At 40.7% G+C, this 22,728-nt stretch overlaps 1 protein-coding gene across 3 annotated transcripts in view; it reads left to right on the plus strand.

Moving 5' to 3' along the window:
* NT5DC1 (5'-nucleotidase domain containing 1) overlaps positions 1-22,728 on the plus strand; it is a 332,570-nt gene that overhangs the window by 275,428 nt on the left and 34,414 nt on the right. For 2 of the 3 annotated variants that reach the window (XM_075202951.1, XM_075202950.1), the window contains exon 8: positions 16,947-17,044. The exons of the other annotated variant lie outside the window; for it this stretch is intronic. In XM_075202951.1, the coding sequence (XP_075059052.1) occupies positions 16,947-17,044 (98 nt within the window). The remainder of the gene's footprint in view (positions 1-16,946; positions 17,045-22,728) is intronic. 3 annotated transcript variants of the gene reach the window in all.

Consider the following 22,728-nt stretch of genomic DNA (forward strand, 5'->3'; position numbering starts at 1 on the left):
TGCCTGGTTACAGGTGCCGCCGTCGAGTTCACACAGACAATTCAAGAGTGTTGCTACAGTGGTTTCCAGTTCCGTACTCTGGTGCAGACTCCAGTCCTAGAATCCTATCCTGCTAGTGCTACTCAATGCACTCTAGATGATCAGAGGGTTTATCAAGGCCTCCAGTTTCTGTCACACTCCTGCTTCTGCAAGACCCAAGGGTCCTGAATTGGATCAAGAAAAACAGGCGACTGACAGTCTACATAAATGTACCCATTGTTCTTATCTGTATGTACTTTTGCAAATTGGTCTCTGTTCTCACCCCCTATGTACGGCGCTCCTGAAGCCTTGTTAGCTCCCTATAAATACAAAATGACAATAATAGGATCACTTATGCAATTCAGGCTGTGTAAGGCTCAAAAATAATAATATTGCTTGTAAGGCCTACACTGCAGCTTCTTTTAGGGCTGGTTACCCATAGGCATTGGCAAAATGCCAGAGAAACCACATGTCAAGCAAGGTCATATTTAAAATGCAGTAGTAACCAGCACTTGTGGTTTGGCGGATCATTGTACGACACTTCATTGACCCCCCTTGCTCTTGTCAGTAAATAGAGCGGACAGCATAAAAAAGACTTCAACACACCATTACTGCTCTCAACCACAGCCGCAAGAGCTAGTTTTCGTTTTCCCGTTTTTACTAGCGTTAAAAACACTAATAAAAAGCATGATTTCATGCGCCAGTGGCAAAGTTACTCTTTTCAGGAAAATCGTCTTGTACTCGTTTTTTACAAAACAAGCTACCTAACACTACATGCTAACCTAACACTACATGTATCTGTACATGTATGATGATAACATAAATTGACGATAGCCTTTGAGATCCACTATTCAAATGACATAACTTCTCACCAATAGTTATTGTAGTATTTTCACTATATAACTTTTTATTAGTAACTTTTACTTTATTATTTACACTGACTAGGTAAGATAAAAAAATTCAAATGGCAATATTCAAAATCTACTTAAAATTTACATAGGCTATTAAATTTGTCAAAGAGGTATGTTTAAGCATTTCGATATGTAAAAGAAGCCAGTGCATAATTCATGTTACTTAACTATCGTTTCCCTAATTTGTACTAAATTAGTCATACCATAAATCCAGCTTTCGAGGACTGGTATTGAGAAACCCTGCATATGCTTGTATAATACATAAGCGGTTCTAATAAATATATATATATATATATATATATATATATATATATATATATATATATATATATATTGCAACAGAAAAACAAGCAGGGCGCCTCTCAGTGATATATCAAATGTACAACGTGAAATAGAGCAATACCATGCGTACCGTAAGGTAAGCAGTGATGTGTCTTGTAGGAGATAGTGGAGTAGTCTTATCTGTACTTGTAGTCCTCCAGATCTCCGCCAATCAGTACCAAAATGTAGAAAAAACAACCATAGTATAACTCTGTATTAAAATATTGAGGGCAATATCCCCAAAATCCTATGGGGTGTGTGGGATTGGTATCCCAATGTTATGCATTAAATGACACCCATATAAGTGCAGTAAAAGATTTCAAAATCAGCGTACCAGATGTCCTGGAGTATCCCGCTTCTGGATAATATTAAAACATGTGCAACACCAATGACTTCACAGTCACAACCTCATCCAGATGGCGAAAATGCATAAGATTGAAAAAAGGAAGATATTTTGGTATGCATATAAAAATTTTAATAAAATATAATAAAAGCACTCACATGAGGTACTAGAAAACACACTGGATACAGCTCAACGCGTTTCGTCTTGTACAACTCAAGACTTCATCAGGAGCATAAGATACAAGTGTACATCATATTGGAGCTATTTATAGTATAGCCACGCTAATTGGCACATGCGCGGTGACCGCCACTCATCGTGCATGCGCGGACCATAGAGATAGCTTTATTGCTATAGTTATACAGAACAAACGAGCAAACTTAGAAAATAAACCACTATATATATAAAAACGGACGTTTATAGTGATAGATAAAGTGATAGTGATCCCCCAGAAACACATAGTTGCCTTATGTGGGACTTGTTATTGGGTAAATTTACATTATTCAACGTTTACTACATACACAGCCTAAACCCATCAGCGCGCATGCGCCGAAGAAAAGAACAACTTTATTGATATGGTTAATGTGTGCGCAGCGTGAGTCCGTCAACGCGCATGCGCCGAGGCACAGAGCAACTTTCTCAATGCAGATTTGAAAAAAGAGAAACATAAATACCCAAAATGGGAACAATATGAGCCTACATAAACAGGTCCTATAAAAAATTAATAAAAATATAAAAGAATATAAAAATATATAAACATATATAAACAGGTCCTATAAAAAATATCTATATATATATATTTTTCCAACTCTTCGCTAAATCACAGTTGTTTCTTCCTGCCTATTATAATATATATTCTGGATAAATCCATATGAACATATGCCATATGTCTAGACATTAAATGAACTGTCTAAACTGTAAGAGCGTGTGTGTAATATTTGATTACTGTAATCTTACTACATTATATGATAGCGTATTCACTATACATATAAAACACACTCCATTCTAGTAAAGTACTAACATATCTCTAAAACCACAATGGATCAAAATGGCTAATTGAATCTAGACAGAAGATATAGATGAATGGGATATAGAATATAAATTGGTCCAAAACTATGCTAGAGGAGATGTCATTAATGTGACTATAGCATTGAGGATAATTAGTGAACAAAAAAATCTAGAGAGGAGTGGAACATAAAATTGCTAAAGTTAGTTGTCTACAGAAAAGGAGCTATTTCGTAGTTCTCGTTCAACCCTGCTGGAATTAGCGTACCCAGTTCAAAAATCCAATACATTTCGCGGCATGAGAGTTTCTGTTGAAGATCGCCTCCCCTGACAGACAATGAAACCTTCTCCAGTGCCAGAAATCTAAGGCAACTCGGGTCTCCATTGTGTGCCTGGGAGAAGTGTCTAGAAACAGAATGACTCTCCATTCTATGTTTGATATTGCGAACATGTTCCTGGATACGGATTTTTAATGGGCGTTTTGTTTTTCCTATATATCTCAGTTGACATGAGCATTCCAGCATGTAAATAACAGAGGGAGTTAGACAATCCATACGTTGTTTGATGACGTATTTCCTACTGTTATTGGAATTCGTAAAATGAGTTTTCGCTGGATTTAGATATTTACAAATGTTACAATGATTACATCTAAAAGATCCTACATTGTCTGGAAGAAAGGTGGCCTGTTTTCTCTGCAACCCCGACGTATTGGATAGTAAACTCGGAGCCAATATTTCCTTTAAATTTCTATTCTTTCTAAAGACTATCATTGGTTTCTCTGGAAGAATCTTAGATAGAATTGGGTCTCTCTTTAGAATACCCCAATGCTTATTAAGTGTTGTTCTAATGATGTTCTCATTTTTATTAAACTCTGTTATGAAAGGAACCATTTCATTTTCTTTATTTCTTATAGTGTAATTAAGAGTTTCTGATCGATCTCGTTCTTTAATTTTGACGACGGCCTCCTCAATAAGTTCATTAGGATATCCCCTCTCCCTAAACCTGTTAGAATATATTGAAAGTTGTTCTTCAAAGTCCCTATTGTCACTACAGTTACGCTTGAGTCTATTGAACTGTGAGAAAGGTATGTTGTTTTTCCACTTTTTTTGGTGGCAGCTTTTATAGTGGAGATAGCTGTTTGTATCCACTTTTTTAATAAAATTCTTTGACACAATTCTAGTGTTTTCTGATGTGAGAATTAGATCTAGGTATTCAACCTGTGTTTCACTTATATTACAAGTGAACTTCAGGTTATACTCATTAGTATCAAGATATTTCATGAATTCTCCAAATTCTTCCAAACTACCACTCCAAACAATCAAAATATCATCAATGTAACGCTTATACAGCTTAATTTTATCAAGGTAAGCGCCACACTGATATATATACTTGTTTTCCCAACTTCCCATATGGAGATTGGCAAAACTCGGCGCAAAAGTTGTACCCATGGCCGTACCACATGTTTGTAAATAGAAAGACTTAAGAAAACTAAAATAATTATGGGACAAGATAAAATACATGAGGTCACAGATAAAATCTTTATGTTTAATTGGGATAGATAGATCTTTGTCAAGGAATTCCCTACACGAACATATGCCCTTCTCATGCTGGATTGATGTATATAGAGATTGGACATCGATTGTAGCCCACATATAATTACTTTCCCATTTAAAATCTTGTAATATCTGGAGGACATTATTCGTGTCTCTAAGATATGATTCCAGAGTAATTACATATTTATTCAAAAAAACATCCACATACTTGGATGCATTTGAAGTCAGGGAATTAATGCCCGATATTATAGGGCGGCCTGGTGGTTTTATTGGGTCCTTGTGAACTTTAGGGAGATAATAAAATATAGGAATCACGGGATTGGATGTGAACAGAAATTGGAATTCCTCCTTTTTAATGATGTTATCATAGAGTCCTCTACATAATATTACGCGTAATGCATCTATATATTCTTGAGTGGGATCACTCATTAATGATGTATAGGATGAGGAGTCATCTAATAATCTATGTGCTTCTGCTACATAGTCAGATCGATTTAAAATTACTGTCCCTCCCCCCTTATCTGCCGATTTTATAACTAAATTTTCATTAGTTTGTAGATCTTTCAAAGCTTGTTTCTCAAGTTTTGTGAGGTTATCATAGCCCTTTTTGGCATTCTCAGAGTAACACAGATCCTGGGTAACCAGATCTTGGAAAATGTGTAGGTGACTGCTTTTCGATTCTAACGGATAGAATTTTGATGGTAATTTTAAGCCTGATTTGGATGGTGATTCGTAGTTCTTTAAACAGGCCGTATCATGTTTAGAGAAATATCTCTTCAACGTTAGTTTACGAACATATTTTTGTACATCAATAAACATTTGAAATTTATTGAGATATTTAGTAGGGGCAAATGATAGCCCCTTATTGAGTACATTCATCTCTGATTTGCTCAGTTCATGGCTAGAAAGATTAAAAATCCCATTAATGGAGTTTATAGAAATCTCCTTCTGTGACTTCTGGGTACCTCCTCCACTCCCTCTTCGTCTACATAACGTCTTTTTAATGGGGAAGCTACCTTTATATTTCCCTTCAGATGGTGTTTTCGCTGAGGTAATCTCTCCTGATTTGAAGGACCTGGTGATAAAAAATCCTCTGTTTCACTATCTGAAACTGATAATGTAGAGAACCTATTTCTAAGGATAGGTTCAAAATGGACCTGTCTATTCTTTTTAGGGCTGGAGTATGTCTCATTAGCCTTTCTTATGGGTGCCTTTCTCCATTTATCAGGGGCATTTGGTCCTCTTTGGGCCTGATCATCATACACAAATCTAGAGTTATTTTTAGGTTTGGGCCATTTTTTAACATTTGACTGTAAATAGTCCCTTTTATCTCTGTGGAACTTTCGTTCTTTAATCTTAATTACTTCTGTCTCAATTTTGTCAAGTTTCTTATTTAACACTAATTCGTTCTCTTTGAAATTAACGTCTTCCTTAAAAGGTTGTAATTGAATTTCTTTTATATCTAGTTCTTTTTCAACTTCTTTGAAAATGTTGGTTTTTTCCATTATAATGAGTTTGATTAACTTTAAGGAACATTCATGGAGTGTGGTGTCCCATTGGTCCATAAACACCTGATTATCTTGACCAAACGTGGGTACTTTATTAAGTCTAAGACCCCTCGGGATTCTGTTGACCTCTAAATAAGTTTGTAGACGTCGTCAAAATTAAAGAACGAGATCGATCAGAAACTCTTAATTACACTATAAGAAATAAAGAAAATGAAATGGTTCCTTTCATAACAGAGTTTAATAAAAATGAGAACATCATTAGAACAACACTTAATAAGTGTCACTCACCGGACTGTGAGTGCTTCTTCCCGGACTATTAGGAACCGTGGACGTCCTCTATCCTGAGGGACTGCGCATGCGCAGCCCTTTCCAAACCTTCAGTGTATGTTCCTTTAACTTAATTGGCAGATCAGGCAACCTCCCTATATTAAGCACCTGTGGTCAACACCACGTTGCCTGATCTTGGAGTCTCATTCCCCATGAGTCTCTGAAGGTGTTCCTGTGTTTCCTTGTTTATTCAGCCCTGCTGATTCCTGTGGTTTCCAAACCACTTCTACCTCTGTGGTTTCCAAACCACTTCTGCTACTGTGGTTCCCATACCACTTCTACCATCTACTGAATCATCGTGACTGTGAGCTGATTCCTATCCGCTGCCTCCGTGCACTACAGTCTTCTAATCACTTCAACTCTACCATGTATCATTGGGACTGTTAGCTGATGCCTATCCGCTGCCTCCGTGCATTACAGGCTTCAACCACATCCACTCACCTGTTCATGATTGTGACTGCCAGCTGATTCCTATCCGCTGCCTCCGTGCACTACAGGCTTCAACCTGCAACTCGTCTGTGTTTCATCATCGTGACTGCTAGCTGATTCCTATCCGCTGCCTCCGTGCACTACAGTCTTCAACCTGCAACCCGTCCGTGTTTCATCGTGACTGTTTGGCTGATTCCTATCCGCTGCCTCTGTGCGCTTCAGTCTTCAGTCCTTGTCAACGCTCCCGTGTTTCCTTGAGTCTGCCTCCACTATTGCTACCCGCTATTCTCCGTGATCAACAGTGCCTGTTCAACTCTGCTCTCCCGTGTCCCATCGTTACTGCACCTGCTGGTTGCTATTGGCTACCTCCGTGTTCCCGCAGAGACCCGCTGCTGCTACTCCTCAGCACTACTCATCCATCTACTGCTGATCCGCTCTCCACGCTTTCCTGTGTTCCCTGCTGGTCTACCTTCCCGTGCGCTGCACCTACTAGACCACCGCTTCACCCATCCAGGGACTTCGCATCCTGCCGGCCTCCTGCCGTTCAGGTATCTCTGCACTCCTGTCTGACTGCCTCCTGAACCACGGTATGCATACTTCTCATTGACTGTGCTGTGTATTGCATACCTTGCTGGACTGTGTTGGTTCTCCTCTGGAGTGTACTATCCGCTGAGGCTATTGCCATCATTGACTGTGTTATCTCATGCTGGATTACTTCAAGAGACTTTCTATATTGGCAGTGTTGTTCAGTCATTTATACATTTATATTGTGCATATTACTGTGGATCAAAGTCAAGGTGCCCGTGTATATATTGTGTTGCAGTCTCTCCCCGTGCACCTCCTCACATATATTTTCAGTGGTACAACTTGCTAGTGGCAGACCACTGACCCCTGTTTCCAGTTTCACCTGCTCCAGTATCCTCTCACATAGCAGTGGTACAACTTGCTAACGCAGACCACTGACTCCCCGGATACCTCCACTTGGATTCCATTCCTTCACTCAGACAGCGGTACAACTTGCTATCCGCAGACCGCTGACTCTCATCACCTCCTCGTTTCTGTTGGACATTCCTCCTCACTATAGCAGTGGTACAACTTGCTACCGCAGACCACTGACTACCTTCACGTGTCCTTTGTCCATACAGTTCCTCGTGTATTACTACCTCCATATTGCCAGTGCTGCTAGTCATAGACTTTCCTGAGCATCTCATCATCTGCTATTTCCTGTTCCGTGATCACCCTGCTACCAGAGTACCATATTACCACCTATACTGCTCTGGTAAGCCTATCACCTGGTGATCCCTGGGTAAAGACTCCTAGTGCCCGTGACAGTAAGATCAGGCCATGACAGACCCAGATACGGAACCTACCGCTAAGGAGATGCTGCAGCATCTGGTCAGCCGTGTGGAGCAACAGGATGCTCGCCAACAGCTGTTACTTCAATGTTACCAATCATTAACCTCCCAAGGAACATCTGGACAGACTGTTACAGCTAATATTGAAGCTCCTGTGCTTTCCTCCGTTTCCCCAGTGCCATCCCAGGTGTCTACAGCTCCTACGCTTCACCTGCCTACTCCGTCAAAATATGACGGGGACCCCAAAACTTGTAGAGGTTTCCTTAACCAATGTTCAGTCCATTTTGAACTCCAACCTCAAAATTTTTCTACCCATCGTTCCAGAGTGGCCTATCTTATCTCATTGTTTTCGGGACAAGCCCTGGCTTGGGCCTCCCCCCTGTGGGAAAGAAACGATCCAATTCTACAAGATAGTGCCAAATTCATTTCCACGTTCCGAAGTGTGTTCGATGAACCAGGTCGTGTGACCTCCGCTGCTTCCAGCATTCTTCGTTTGCGACAAGGCTCCCATACAGTAGGACAGTATGTCATTCAATTTAGGATCTTAGCCTCTGAACTTCAGTGGAACACTGAAGCATTAGTTGCCGCCTTCTGGCAGGGGCTCTCCGATAAAATTAAAGATGCACTGACTACCCAAGAGCTTCCTTCGTCACTAGAAGATTTGATCTCTCTTTGCCATCGTGTAGATATGAGATTTCGTGAAAGAGAGTCTGAGAAAACAACAGCTGTCAAAGCACCTCTTCGTTTAAACCCTCAATTTCGTCCAGCTCCATCCTCTGTGATTCCCATGGAGATAGGACGTTCCAAATTATCTTCAGAGGAAAGGAAACGAAGAGTAAAGAATAGACTCTGTATCTATTGTGCTGATTCCACGCATATGCTCAGCTCTTGCCCTAAGAGATCGGGAAATGCCAGGCCCTAACTAGTTCTGGAGAGGTGAAGTTAGGGTCCCTGGAGTCCTCTCCATTGTCTATGAAATCTAAAGTCTGCGCTTTTGATGTTACGATTTCCTTTGCTACCAAATCCTTTGAGTCACAGGCATTGATTGATTCCGGAGCAGCAGGAAATTTCATTTCTAAATCACTAGTGAATCAATGGTCCCTACCAGTGATCACTTTAAAAACACCCATTACTGTGACGGCTATAGATGGATCACGCCTCATCAATGGTCTCATCACCCAGAGTACGTCTCCAGTAACCCTTCAGATTGGTGTACTACACCATGAAGAAATTTCGTTTTTAATTCTTCCAGTTACGACAAGTCCGATTGTCTTAGGCCTTCCATGGCTTCAGTGTCACTCTCCCCAGATTGACTGGCGCACCCCTCAAGTTACGTCTTGGGGGTCTGAATGTCACCATCGTTGTCTCTCTCAAGTTATTCCTCTTAAAGTACAGCGATCTTCCATCTCATCTTCCTCCCCGGGACTCCCTCCTCAGTATGCTTCATTTGCCGATGTGTTTGATAAAGCTCAGTCTGAACGTCTTCCTCCTCATCGTTCTTGGGATTGTCCGATCGACCTTCTACCTGGCAAGACTCCTCCCAGGGGTCGGGTCTATCCTCTCTCGTTACCTGAAACTCAAGCCACATCTGAGTACATACAGGAGAATCTCCAGCGTGGGTTCATTCGACCTTCCACCTCTCCCGCTGGAGCTGGGTTCTTCTTCGTCAAAAAGAAGGATGGATCATTACGCCCTTGTATAGATTTTCGTGGACTCAACGCCATTACTATCAAGAATCGGTATCCCATTCCGCTGATCACTGAGCTATTTGATCGCATCAAGGGAGCTCGGATATTTACTAAGTTGGATCTTCGTGGTGCTTACAATTTAATTAGAATCCGTTCCGGTGACGAATGGAAGACCGCGTTTAACACCAGAGATGGGCATTACGAATATTTAGTAATGCCCTTCGGGCTGTGTAATGCCCCCGCTGTTTTCCAGGGTTTCATCAATGAGATCTTTCGGGACTTATTATATGTATGTGTCGTTGTCTACCTAGACGACATGTTGATCTTCTCACAGGACCTGCCTTCTCATCACCAACATGTGGCAGAGGTCCTCTCCAGACTACGGAAAAACTCATTGTTCTGTAAATTGGAAAAATGTTCATTCGAGTTACCCCAGATTCCATTCTTGGGGTATATAGTTTCCGGAGTTGGCCTGAAGATGGATCCAGACAAAGTAAATGCTGTACTACATTGGCCTCAGCCAACTACTCTTCGTGCCATCCAGCGTTTTTTAGGTTTTGCCAATTACTATAGACGCTTCATTCAAGACTTTTCATCCATTGCATCTCCCATTGTGGCCCTAACTCGGAAAGGGGCTAATACTAAGCAATGGTCATCTGAGGCTCTCCAAGCCTTTCAAATCCTCAAAGAGGCCTTCTCGTCTGCTCCCATTCTGCGACAGCCTGATGTGACACTCCCCTTCTTCCTAGAAGTAGATGCCTCTAATGTGGGCTTAGGAGCTATTCTCTCCCAACGCTCGGAGCAACAAAAATTACATCCTTGTGCCTTCTACTCTCGGGGTCTTCTGCCCGCAGAGAAAAATTATACTATCGGGGACAAGGAGTTGCTGGCCATCAAAGCTGCATTAGAGGAATGGAGATACTTGTTGGAAGGAGCTCGCCATCCGGTGACGATCTTCACGGATCATAAGAACTTGTCATATTTGCAATCTGCTCAATGCTTGAACCCTCGTCAAGCAAGATGGTCTCTTTTCTTTTCCCGTTTTGAATTAATTATAACCTTCAAACCAGCCGCTAAGAACAAGAAAGCTGACGCTCTATCTCGAGCTTTTGTGACGTCCTCTGATGTAGAAGAGGTTCCCAACCATGCTATTCTAGACCCCAAATGTATTTCTCTGGCTGCTTCATCCACCAAAATGCTACCATTTGGGAAGACCCTTGTGCCTCCTACTCTGAGGAGGAAAATCCTTTCGTGGTTCCATGCCTCTCGTTTTTCTGGACACGCCGGTGAACACAAGACCTTTGAGATTCTCTCTCGTAGTTACTGGTGGCCTTCAATGAGGAGAGACGTCAAAGAGTTTATTGCTTCCTGTGATTTATGTTCTCAGTTCAAATCCTCCCGCAGAACTCCAGCAGGGTTGCTGCGACCACTACCCATTCCGTCCAAGCCTTGGACCCATATTAGTATGGATTTCGTTACTGATTTGCCACCAAGTAAGAATCACAATACTATTTGGGTAGTGGTAGACAGATTTTCGAAGATGGCCCATTTCGTCCCTCTGTCCGGTTTACCTTCCTCGTCTACTCTGGCTGAACATTTCATTAAAGAAATCTTCCGCATCCATGGATGTCCGTCTGAGATTGTGTCGGATAGAGGAGTACAATTCGTTTCCAGATTCTGGCGGGCCCTTTGTAAAACCTTGGGCATACGATTAGCACTCTCATCGTCTTACCATCCGCAATCTAACGGACAAACGGAACGAGTCAATCAAGATCTTGAGACTTTTATTAGGATGTTCTCTTCAGCCAACCAAGACAACTGGGTAGAATTGCTCCCTTGGGCTGAATTCGCCCATAACAACATGTACCATGAGTCATCATCCAAAACTCCATTCTTTGTGGTTTACGGTCACCATCCGTCTTTTCCGGAATTTCCTGCCCTCCCGCCCACCCAAGTTCCTGCTGTGGAGACTGCTTGTCAAACCTTCAAAAATATCTGGTCTCAGGTCAAAACCTGTTTAAAGAAGACATCTAATAAATATAAGTCTTTCGCAGATAAGAAGAGGCGGGCTATTCCACCACTAAAAATTGGAGATCGTGTCTGGTTATCTACCAAAAATATTCGTTTGAAGGTTCCATCTATGAAATTCGCCCCTCGTTTTATTGGTCCATATAGGATCATTCAAGTTATCAATCCAGTATGTGTTAAACTTCTTCTTCCTAAGAATCTTCGGATTTCCAATGCCTTCCATGTGTCCTTACTCAAACCTCTTATTATCAATCGTTTCTCGACTCCTCCCTCAGCACCGCAGCCAGTTCAAGTTCATCAGGAGGAGGATTTCGAGATTACTGAGGTATTGGATGCAAAAATTTCGCGAGGAGTCCTCCATTTCCTCGTTCATTGGAAGGGCTTTGGTCCTGAAGAGCGTTCATGGATCAAAGCTGAAGATCTTAATGCTCCTGCCCTTCTGAAGAAGTTTTATTCCAAAAATCCGGACAAGCCCGGTTCCAGGCGTTCTGTGCCCACCTTTAAAAGGGGGGGTACTGTCACTCACCGGACTGTGAGTGCTTCTTCCCGGACTATTAGGAACCGTGGACGTCCTCTATCCTGAGGGACTGCGCATGCGCAGCCCTTTCCAAACCTTCAGTGTATGTTCCTTTAACTTAATTGGCAGATCAGGCAACCTCCCTATATTAAGCACCTGTGGTCAACACCACGTTGCCTGATCTTGGAGTCTCATTCCCCATGAGTCTCTGAAGGTGTTCCTGTGTTTCCTTGTTTATTCAGCCCTGCTGATTCCTGTGGTTTCCAAACCACTTCTACCTCTGTGGTTTCCAAACCACTTCTGCTACTGTGGTTCCCATACCACTTCTACCATCTACTGAATCATCGTGACTGTGAGCTGATTCCTATCCGCTGCCTCCGTGCACTACAGTCTTCTAATCACTTCAACTCTACCATGTATCATTGGGACTGTTAGCTGATGCCTATCCGCTGCCTCCGTGCATTACAGGCTTCAACCACATCCACTCACCTGTTCATGATTGTGACTGCCAGCTGATTCCTATCCGCTGCCTCCGTGCACTACAGGCTTCAACCTGCAACTCGTCTGTGTTTCATCATCGTGACTGCTAGCTGATTCCTATCCGCTGCCTCCGTGCACTACAGTCTTCAACCTGCAACCCGTCCGTGTTTCATCGTGACTGTTTGGCTGATTCCTATCCGCTGCCTCTGTGCGCTTCAGTCTTCAGTCCTTGTCAACGCTCCCGTGTTTCCTTGAGTCTGCCTCCACTATTGCTACCCGCTATTCTCCGTGATCAACAGTGCCTGTTCAACTCTGCTCTCCCGTGTCCCATCGTTACTGCACCTGCTGGTTGCTATTGGCTACCTCCGTGTTCCCGCAGAGACCCGCTGCTGCTACTCCTCAGCACTACTCATCCATCTACTGCTGATCCGCTCTCCACGCTTTCCTGTGTTCCCTGCTGGTCTACCTTCCCGTGCGCTGCACCTACTAGACCACCGCTTCACCCATCCAGGGACTTCGCATCCTGCCGGCCTCCTGCCGTTCAGGTATCTCTGCACTCCTGTCTGACTGCCTCCTGAACCACGGTATGCATACTTCTCATTGACTGTGCTGTGTATTGCATACCTTGCTGGACTGTGTTGGTTCTCCTCTGGAGTGTACTATCCGCTGAGGCTATTGCCATCATTGACTGTGTTATCTCATGCTGGATTACTTCAAGAGACTTTCTATATTGGCAGTGTTGTTCAGTCATTTATACATTTATATTGTGCATATTACTGTGGATCAAAGTCAAGGTGCCCGTGTATATATTGTGTTGCAGTCTCTCCCCGTGCACCTCCTCACATATATTTTCAGTGGTACAACTTGCTAGTGGCAGACCACTGACCCCTGTTTCCAGTTTCACCTGCTCCAGTATCCTCTCACATAGCAGTGGTACAACTTGCTAACGCAGACCACTGACTCCCCGGATACCTCCACTTGGATTCCATTCCTTCACTCAGACAGCGGTACAACTTGCTATCCGCAGACCGCTGACTCTCATCACCTCCTCGTTTCTGTTGGACATTCCTCCTCACTATAGCAGTGGTACAACTTGCTACCGCAGACCACTGACTACCTTCACGTGTCCTTTGTCCATACAGTTCCTCGTGTATTACTACCTCCATATTGCCAGTGCTGCTAGTCATAGACTTTCCTGAGCATCTCATCATCTGCTATTTCCTGTTCCGTGATCACCCTGCTACCAGAGTACCATATTACCACCTATACTGCTCTGGTAAGCCTATCACCTGGTGATCCCTGGGTAAAGACTCCTAGTGCCCGTGACAATAAGCATTGGGGTATTCTAAAGAGAGACCCAATTCTATCTAAGATTCTTCCAGAGAAACCAATGATAGTCTTTAGAAAGAATAGAAATTTAAAGGAAATATTGGCTCCGAGTTTACTATCCAATACGTCGGGGTTGCAGAGAAAACAGGCCACCTTTCTTCCAGACAATGTAGGATCTTTTAGATGTAATCATTGTAACATTTGTAAATATCTAAATCCAGCGAAAACTCATTTTACGAATTCCAATAACAGTAGGAAATACGTCATCAAACAACGTATGGATTGTCTAACTCCCTCTGTTATTTACATGCTGGAATGCTCATGTCAACTGAGATATATAGGAAAAACAAAACGCCCATTAAAAATCCGTATCCAGGAACATGTTCGCAATATCAAACATAGAATGGAGAGTCATTCTGTTTCTAGACACTTCTCCCAGGCACACAATGGAGACCCGAGTTGCCTTAGATTTCTGGCACTGGAGAAGGTTTCATTGTCTGTCAGGGGAGGCGATCTTCAACAGAAACTCTCATGCCGCGAAATGTATTGGATTTTTGAACTGGGTACGCTAATTCCAGCAGGGTTGAACGAGAACTACGAAATAGCTCCTTTTCTGTAGACAACTAACTTTAGCAATTTTATGTTCCACTCCTCTCTAGATTTTTTTGTTCACTAATTATCCTCAATGCTATAGTCACATTAATGACATCTCCTCTAGCATAGTTTTGGACCAATTTATATTCTATATCCCATTCATCTATATCTTCTGTCTAGATTCAATTAGCCATTTTGATCCATTGTGGTTTTAGAGATATGTTAGTACTTTACTAGAATGGAGTGTGTTTTATATGTATAGTGAATACGCTATTATATAATGTAGTAAGATTACAGTAATCAAATATTACACACACGCTCTTACAGTTTAGACAGTTCATTTAATGTCTAGACATATGGCATATGTTCATATGGATTTATCCAGAATATATATTATAATAGGCAGGAAGAAACAACTGTGATTTAGCGAAGAGTTGGAAAAATATATATATATAGATATTTTTTATAGGACCTGTTTATATATGTTTATATATTTTTATATTCTTTTATATTTTTATTAATTTTTTATAGGACCTGTTTATGTAGGCTCATATTGTTCCCATTTTGGGTATTTATGTTTCTCTTTTTTCAAATCTGCATTGAGAAAGTTGCTCTGTGCCTCGGCGCATGCGCGTTGACGGACTCACGCTGCGCACACATTAACCATATCAATAAAGTTGTTCTTTTCTTCGGCGCATGCGCGCTGATGGGTTTAGGCTGTGTATGTAGTAAACGTTGAATAATGTAAATTTACCCAATAACAAGTCCCACATAAGGCAACTATGTGTTTCTGGGGGATCACTATCACTTTATCTATCACTATAAACGTCCGTTTTTATATATATAGTGGTTTATTTTCTAAGTTTGCTCGTTTGTTCTGTATAACTATAGCAATAAAGCTATCTCTATGGTCCGCGCATGCGCGATGAGTGGCGGTCACCGCGCATGTGCCAATTAGCGTGGCTATACTATAAATAGCTCCAATATGATGTACACTTGTATCTTATGCTCCTGATGAAGTCTTGAGTTGTACAAGACGAAACGCGTTGAGCTGTATCCAGTGTGTTTTCTAGTACCTCATGTGAGTGCTTTTATTATATTTTATTAAAATTTTTATATGCATACCAAAATATCTTCCTTTTTTCAATCTTATGCATTTTCGCCATCTGGATGAGGTTGTGACTGTGAAGTCATTGGTGTTGCACATGTTTTAATATTATCCAGAAGCGGGATACTCCAGGACATCTGGTACGCTGATTTTGAAATCTTTTACTGCACTTATATGGGTGTCATTTAATGCATAACATTGGGATACCAATCCCACACACCCCATAGGATTTTGGGGATATTGCCCTCAATATTTTAATACAGAGTTATACTATGGTTGTTTTTTCTACATTTTGGTACTGATTGGCGGAGATCTGGAGGACTACAAGTACAGATAAGACTACTCCACTATCTCCTACAAGACACATCACTGCTTACCTTACGGTACGCATGGTATTGCTCTATTTCACGTTGTACATTTGATATATCACTGAGAGGCGCCCTGCTTGTTTTTCTGTTGCAGTAAACCATTCCGTCCGGACTAACCATCTGGCTTCAGGCTATCGAGGCTGCCACTCTCACTAGAGTCAAGTGATTCTTTATAGATTGTAGATACGGGACTCAATTGACATATATTGTATATTTATACATTTTCCATTCTAACATTGGAAGTTAGCTACGCTGTGGTGATCAGCGCCAGATATATCCTTTATTTGTTCATAATAAATATATATATATATATATATATATATATACAAGTTAACCCGTGCATGATACTCATGCATTCTAGTCAAATCAAGCTACTTAAGGTGTTAAAAAGGTTCTTATCATGCATTTGGGCCATAGCCCAGGCCTCAACCACCAACCACTCCCCACTGTCACCCCCGGCAACCACCAACCACTCCCAACTGTCACTTCTCCTTCAAGAAATATATATATATATTTTAAATCTTTATAAACACTTTTAAAAATTAACAAATTAAATTAACAAATTAAAAACATCTTAGTATACCAAATTTCAGCCCTTTCTGATTTTTTTTTCCCCACACACACTAAGAATTTAGTAGGTCAGTGTATAACTCTGCCCAGCAGGTGGCGCTGCAGCTTGGTTTTATTTTTTCCAGACAGACAGACTAACACACGCCACTAGACATTTATATTATAGATAGATATATATATATATATATATATATGTATAAACGTGTAGAAATAATATCTGTATAAAGAGTGATCTCTGATGTACCACTTAAATATTCATAAGAACTGTGTACTATAAATTATTCAGAGATCCATGTCATGTATAATAGACTTCCTTTATGGGGTCATGGAATGCTTTTATGACCTCTAATATCATACAATTTACATTAAGGGGTACATTATCCCATGGTTAAAACTTTATTTTATGCTGTATGAAAGAAAAGCAGTATATATTGCATAAGTATATTTGCTCTGTTCAGTAGTAACAGTAGTAGTTAATTGCAGTTTTTGTTTATCAGGAAGGATTTTGAAGAGCTTTTTGACATAATAATTACCAATGCCTTAAAGCCAGGATTCTTTTCGCTTACACCGCAACAAAGACCATTCTGGACTCTTGGTAAGTTTGCCCTGTTTGACTCAACAGTCTAACTTTTTGTAGTAATTAATACAAGAAGGTATATAGCCTGCGTGTGTGTGAATATGTATATGTATATATATATATATATATATATATATATATATATATATGTTTATATGCGTGTGTATATATATATTATATATATTGTAGTATAATCAGGGGAACAGGTATCATCTCCTGGGTGAACAGCAGCAGTAAGACACACAAGTCCAGAAGTTTCTGAATAACAGCCACAGCCAGTTTATTCACCAGCTTGAAAATAGGAACAAAACACAAATAAAATCCTAGCCGTCTGGCTTCTAGCTAATACATTTATGGAGGCCCTCTCTCATGTGTAGGACCTTATGTCCCACACACACACACCAAACCACATGTAACTGTTGCTCCCTGCAGCAGAGTGTCTCAGGAGGCAGCTCACCTCTCCCAGGTCTGAGACACTGGCTGCATATCCCAGCTGCCTTATTACAAGCACCTCACAGGTGCATCCCTTAAACAGTCTGTTAGAACAGAAGACCCGGACTGGGCCTTATGTATACAATGCTGGAAGCCTGGGACACATACCTCTGTATCTAGCCTCCTTCCAGTGACTCTGTCACGATATAGATATAGATATAGATATATATATATATATATATATATATATATATATATATAAAATCTGTGGAGATCACTGTAGAGAATACAATGCAGGGGGGTTTCCCCATTTCCACTCACATAGTTCATTGGTTTGTAGTGATAGCTACATCGCTAAGTAATGACCACTAACTGAACAATGGTTATTGTACAAGAAAAACCTTCATTCTTTGGATTTTAATGTTCTTCTGGGTAGAGGATATTTAAAAGTTAAACATATTACAATATATACAGTCAAGTCCATAAATATTGGGGCATCGACACAACTCTCATATTTTGGGCTCTATACACCACCACAATGAATTTGAAATGAAACTAACAAGATTTGCTTTAACTGCAGACTTACAGCTTTAATTTGAGGGTATTTACAACCAAATCAGGTGAAAGGTGTAGGAATTACAACGGTTTCTATATGTGCCTCCCACTTTTTAAGGGACCAAAAGTAATGGACAATTGACTCAAAAGCTATTTCATGGACATGTGTGGGCTATTCCCTCGTTATTTCATCATCAATTAAGCAGGTAAAAGGTCTGGAGTTGATTCTAGGTATGACATTTGCATTTGGAATCTGTTGCTGTCAATTCTCAATATGAGATCCAAAGAGTTGTCACTATCAGTGAAGCAAGTCATCATTAGGCTGAAAAATCAAAACAAACCCATCAGAGAGATAGCAAAAACATTAGGTGTGGCCAAATCAACTGTTTGGAACATTCTTAAAAAGATAGAACGCACCGGAGAGCTCAGCAACTCCAAAAGACCCGGAAGACCACGGAAAACAACTGTGGTGGATGACAGAAGAAATTTTTCCCTGAGAAGAAAAAACCATTCACAACAGTTGGCCAAATCAAGAACACTCTCCAGGAGGTAGGTGTATATGTGTCAAAGTCAACAACCAAGAGAAGACTTCACAAGAGTGAATATAGAGGGTTCACCACAAGATGTACACCATTTGTGAGCCACAAAAACAGGAAGACCAGATTAGAGTTTGGCAAAAAACATCTAAAAAAGCCATTACACTTCTGGAACAACATCCTATGGACAGATGAGACAAAGATCAACTTGTACCAGAGTGATGGGAAGAGAAGAGTATGGAGAAGGAAAGGAACTGCTCATGATCCAAAACATACCACCTAATCAGTGAAGCACGGTGGTGGTAGTGTCATGGCGTGGGCATGTATGGCTGCCAATGGAACTAGTTCCCTTGTATTTATTGATGATGTGACTGCTGACAAAAGCAGCAGGATGAATTCTGAAGTGTTTCGGGCAATATTATCTGCTCATATTCAGTCAAATGCTTCAGAATTCATTGTATGGCGCTGCACAGTACAGATGGACAATGACCCGAAGCATACTGCAAAAGCAACCAAAGAGTTTTTTAAGGCTAGCAAGTGGAATGTTATGCAATCCCCAAGTCAATCACCTGACCTGAATCCGATTGATCATGCATTTTACTTGATGAAGACAAAACTGACGGGAAAATGCCCCAAGGACAAGCAGGAACTGAAGACATTTGCAGTAGAGGCCTGGCATAGCATCAACAGAGATGAAACCCAGCGTCTGGTGATGTCTATGCGTTCCAGACTTCAGGCTGTAAAAGGATTTGCAACAAAGTATTAAAAAGTGAAAGTTTGATGTAGGATTGTTTAGTTTGTCCCATTATTTTTGGTCCCTTAAAAAGTGGGAGGCACATATAGAAACCGTTGTAATTCCTACACTGTTCACCTGATTTGGATGTAAATTCCCTCAAATTAAAGCTGAAAGTCTGCAGTTAAAGCACATCTTGTTTGTTTAATTTCAAATCCATCGTGGTGGTGTATAGAGCCCAAAATATGAGAATTGTGTAAATGTCCCAATATTTATGGACTTGACTGTATATACTCTTTCCATTTTGTCAGTTTTTGTTGTAGAGTTTGTTTCCTCGTCAGTAATAACCGTTTGAGAAATATAATATCCATCTGGGTAGTGTTGTCTTTCAGGACTTCCACTGTGTTATTTAACCTACATATATGTGAACGCAAAAGTTCATAAATACTTTCATTGGAGCGCTACAACCATACCCACATTTTGTCTTACCTTGTATTAACTGTATTATCTAATCTGCATTTAGGTATTGTTGATACATGATCATGTCCCTTGCCTGTTGTAAGGATGAATAAAGAATCTATTTCTCTTTGCTAACAAATGTGCCTATTTTGGATGTGATTTAATTACTTCAGTGCATAAATCCTCATTTTGCTTTATTAAGTGCATGTTTAATTACAAAATGTGATATAATAGTGTAGCCTTGGGATCGACAGGGTCTAGATCAGGATGACTAAGGGTTTACTCTGTGTGATTAGGCAACACAGGGCTCTTTAGCATTTTAAGCACCATTTCAACCTTGCATGTTGTCAGTGGCACATTATAATTGGGGTGTTTTGAATAGTTGAGCATGGTTAATGGCAGTAAGTGTGCCTAGTATTTTCCCATTCAATCTTAGTTGTATTAGTATGACTAGAGATTGAGGGGTCTATTTATTAAGGCCCTACGTTATGGAAGATTTCCTATAACTGACTATCGCAGTAATAGAAAATCTACTATCAGGCAATTTAACAATATAAGATCTCCAGAACAGATGAGCAATGCTCCGCTTCCCGGCACTACTGACTGGCAGGGTAAGAGGAGTCTTGGCACTTGCCAGCCCAGAGCATTTTCCTTCTGCGCATGAGTGAGTTGACATGGTGACTTATGCATGTGCACTGCCACTGGAAGCCTGGATTTGAGCTTCCAGTTCCAGATTCACAAAAAAATAATAATGAAGTTAATTAAAAAATAATAATAAGAAAATCCAAAAACTTTATTTAAAAAAAAAAAAAGAAAAACATTTATTTTACTAAATGCTTTTATTTTTCTTTCTATGTCTTTCAAACTCTCTGCTTTGCAGCAGAATAGGACCTGAGAAGGGGGGGGGGGGGGCATGATTAAACATCCTAGGACCGGGTGAGTTCATCTACCCATTTCTCAGACCACCGATGGTCGCCTTGTTCCTCCTTTTCAACACCAACTTCTTGGCTGAAATTCAGACATTTAAACTCTTTACCAGAGGAGCATTATTGCAAATTTGTTAACTTGCAAACGGATACTATTAGCCTCGGTACTCTATTAGACTGGTCCTGTACTACCTGTGTACCAGGACTAAATTGTGTGCTTGATAGCTGCTACCGTTCAGGATCTCTGTTTCCTATATATTAGGACAGCATGACTTACCTTCGATAATCTATATTATTGGAGCAGATGGCTCTGTCTATTTGGCTTTACATATGTTGTGTTTTGCTTTGTTTTTAAATTGCAAGAGTGATCACTCTTTGGACCATTTGTTTTTTTGCAACAGTTATTCCATTTTACTGCACACCTTTGTTTCTAAATGAAATTTATTACATTAATCATATTTCACTCTACATCCTTTCACTGCGCTGGGGAACTCATCTCTCTTTCTAAAAAATCTCATGTGCTGCAGAAGGGAATAAGTAATTCTGACACCACCTCTATTGCCAGCCATACACATTGCACAAAAATAAGCCCCCATTGCCAACCATATATTTCACAGAGAATCACACCACTCATCCAATTCACGGTCTTTATACCATTTGCTTATCCCTATCCCCCTAGCATCTCTTGTTTCCAGTTTATTCAGGGCTATGCATTATTCTGAATGATCGACAAATGACTAACAAGCGGTTTAGAAAATGTGTGTATATGTATTTTGTATCTATGCTCAATGGGAAAATATTGTATGTATTAGCTGGGGTCATTGTATGTCTGTAGCTGGTGAGCATATATGTGAGAGTATACTCTGCATGCATTTTATCCAGTCCTCCACCATGTAGATCCCAAAAAATAATGACCTTCCATATCACAACCTGTAGTTCCTCTTCCTCCTATATAGCAGCACACATTAATGGGATAATCACTCCTTCTCCAGAATCAGAACAGGAAAAGAAGACACCCCTGGGAAGGTATATCAGGATGGTCAGCCCCACTTCCTAGGGCCTGAGTCATTAAGGAGAGTAAAGCATAAAAAAGGAGTAACTTTTTACTTGGGCAGAACCATGTTGCATTGGAAGGGGAGGTAAGTTTAAAATGTGGGGACAGATTTATAGTTGGATTAGGGCATGTCCTAGATCAATTTTAAACTTCAGTGTAAAAATAAAGCGATCAAGTACTTGTGTGCTAGATGAAAAAGCAGCCAGTATTTGACTTATGTGCAAAATTATAAACTAATTTGCACTCCTTGCATTGTATCATGGTTTGTTCCAGAGAACATTTACTCCTACTTTTTAATTACTTCCCTTAATGACTCAGGCCCAGAGAGTTTTAGGGCTCTGGGGCTTACCTAAGAGAAGATTCTCCCCTGAAGTCCCCAGTGGCTCTACGGAGTAGAGGAGGGAGGGAGTACGGGCCCCGGGAGAGGTGGAGGAACTGGCCTTCATATAGGAGCAGGGCTGACGGGTATTGCATACTTCGGTGGCCATTACAGTATTATATAAAAAAGACAACCATACTTTTAAAAGAAGCAAATACATTCAGAGATGGCAAGTATAGGAAAATATAGTTGGGTGAAAGAAGAATGCATATGGTGGTACTAGCAGAGTTAAGACCAGCAGTAGCCACAGCTGTGATAGCTAGGGCTATGAATTAGAAAAGTGCTTTCAAAATTGGATCGAGAGAAGCAAACTACTTAAAATATTAAGATACACTTATACTACTGCATTTATATGTGAGGTGTCTATGGATGCAATTCAGTTTTTTGCAAGGTTTATAGCCTCAGCTGTAACAGTGAGGTTAGCATTATGGCTACGTCCATGGATGGCAGACACACACAGTAAGAAAGAAATGTTGACTTCTGTTCTTTTAGAACAGAAAGTTATATGCAAGGTACCAAAAGAGGAGAGGATATTACTCACAAATCTTCATTGTAAAAATGAACAGTGGAGGATTTTGCACAATCCTAGATTTGAGGCGACTCAACCAACATATATATATAAAGAAAT

This window comes from Mixophyes fleayi, chromosome 3, assembly GCF_038048845.1.
Source record: "Mixophyes fleayi isolate aMixFle1 chromosome 3, aMixFle1.hap1, whole genome shotgun sequence".
Lineage (NCBI taxonomy): Eukaryota > Metazoa > Chordata > Amphibia > Anura > Limnodynastidae > Mixophyes > Mixophyes fleayi.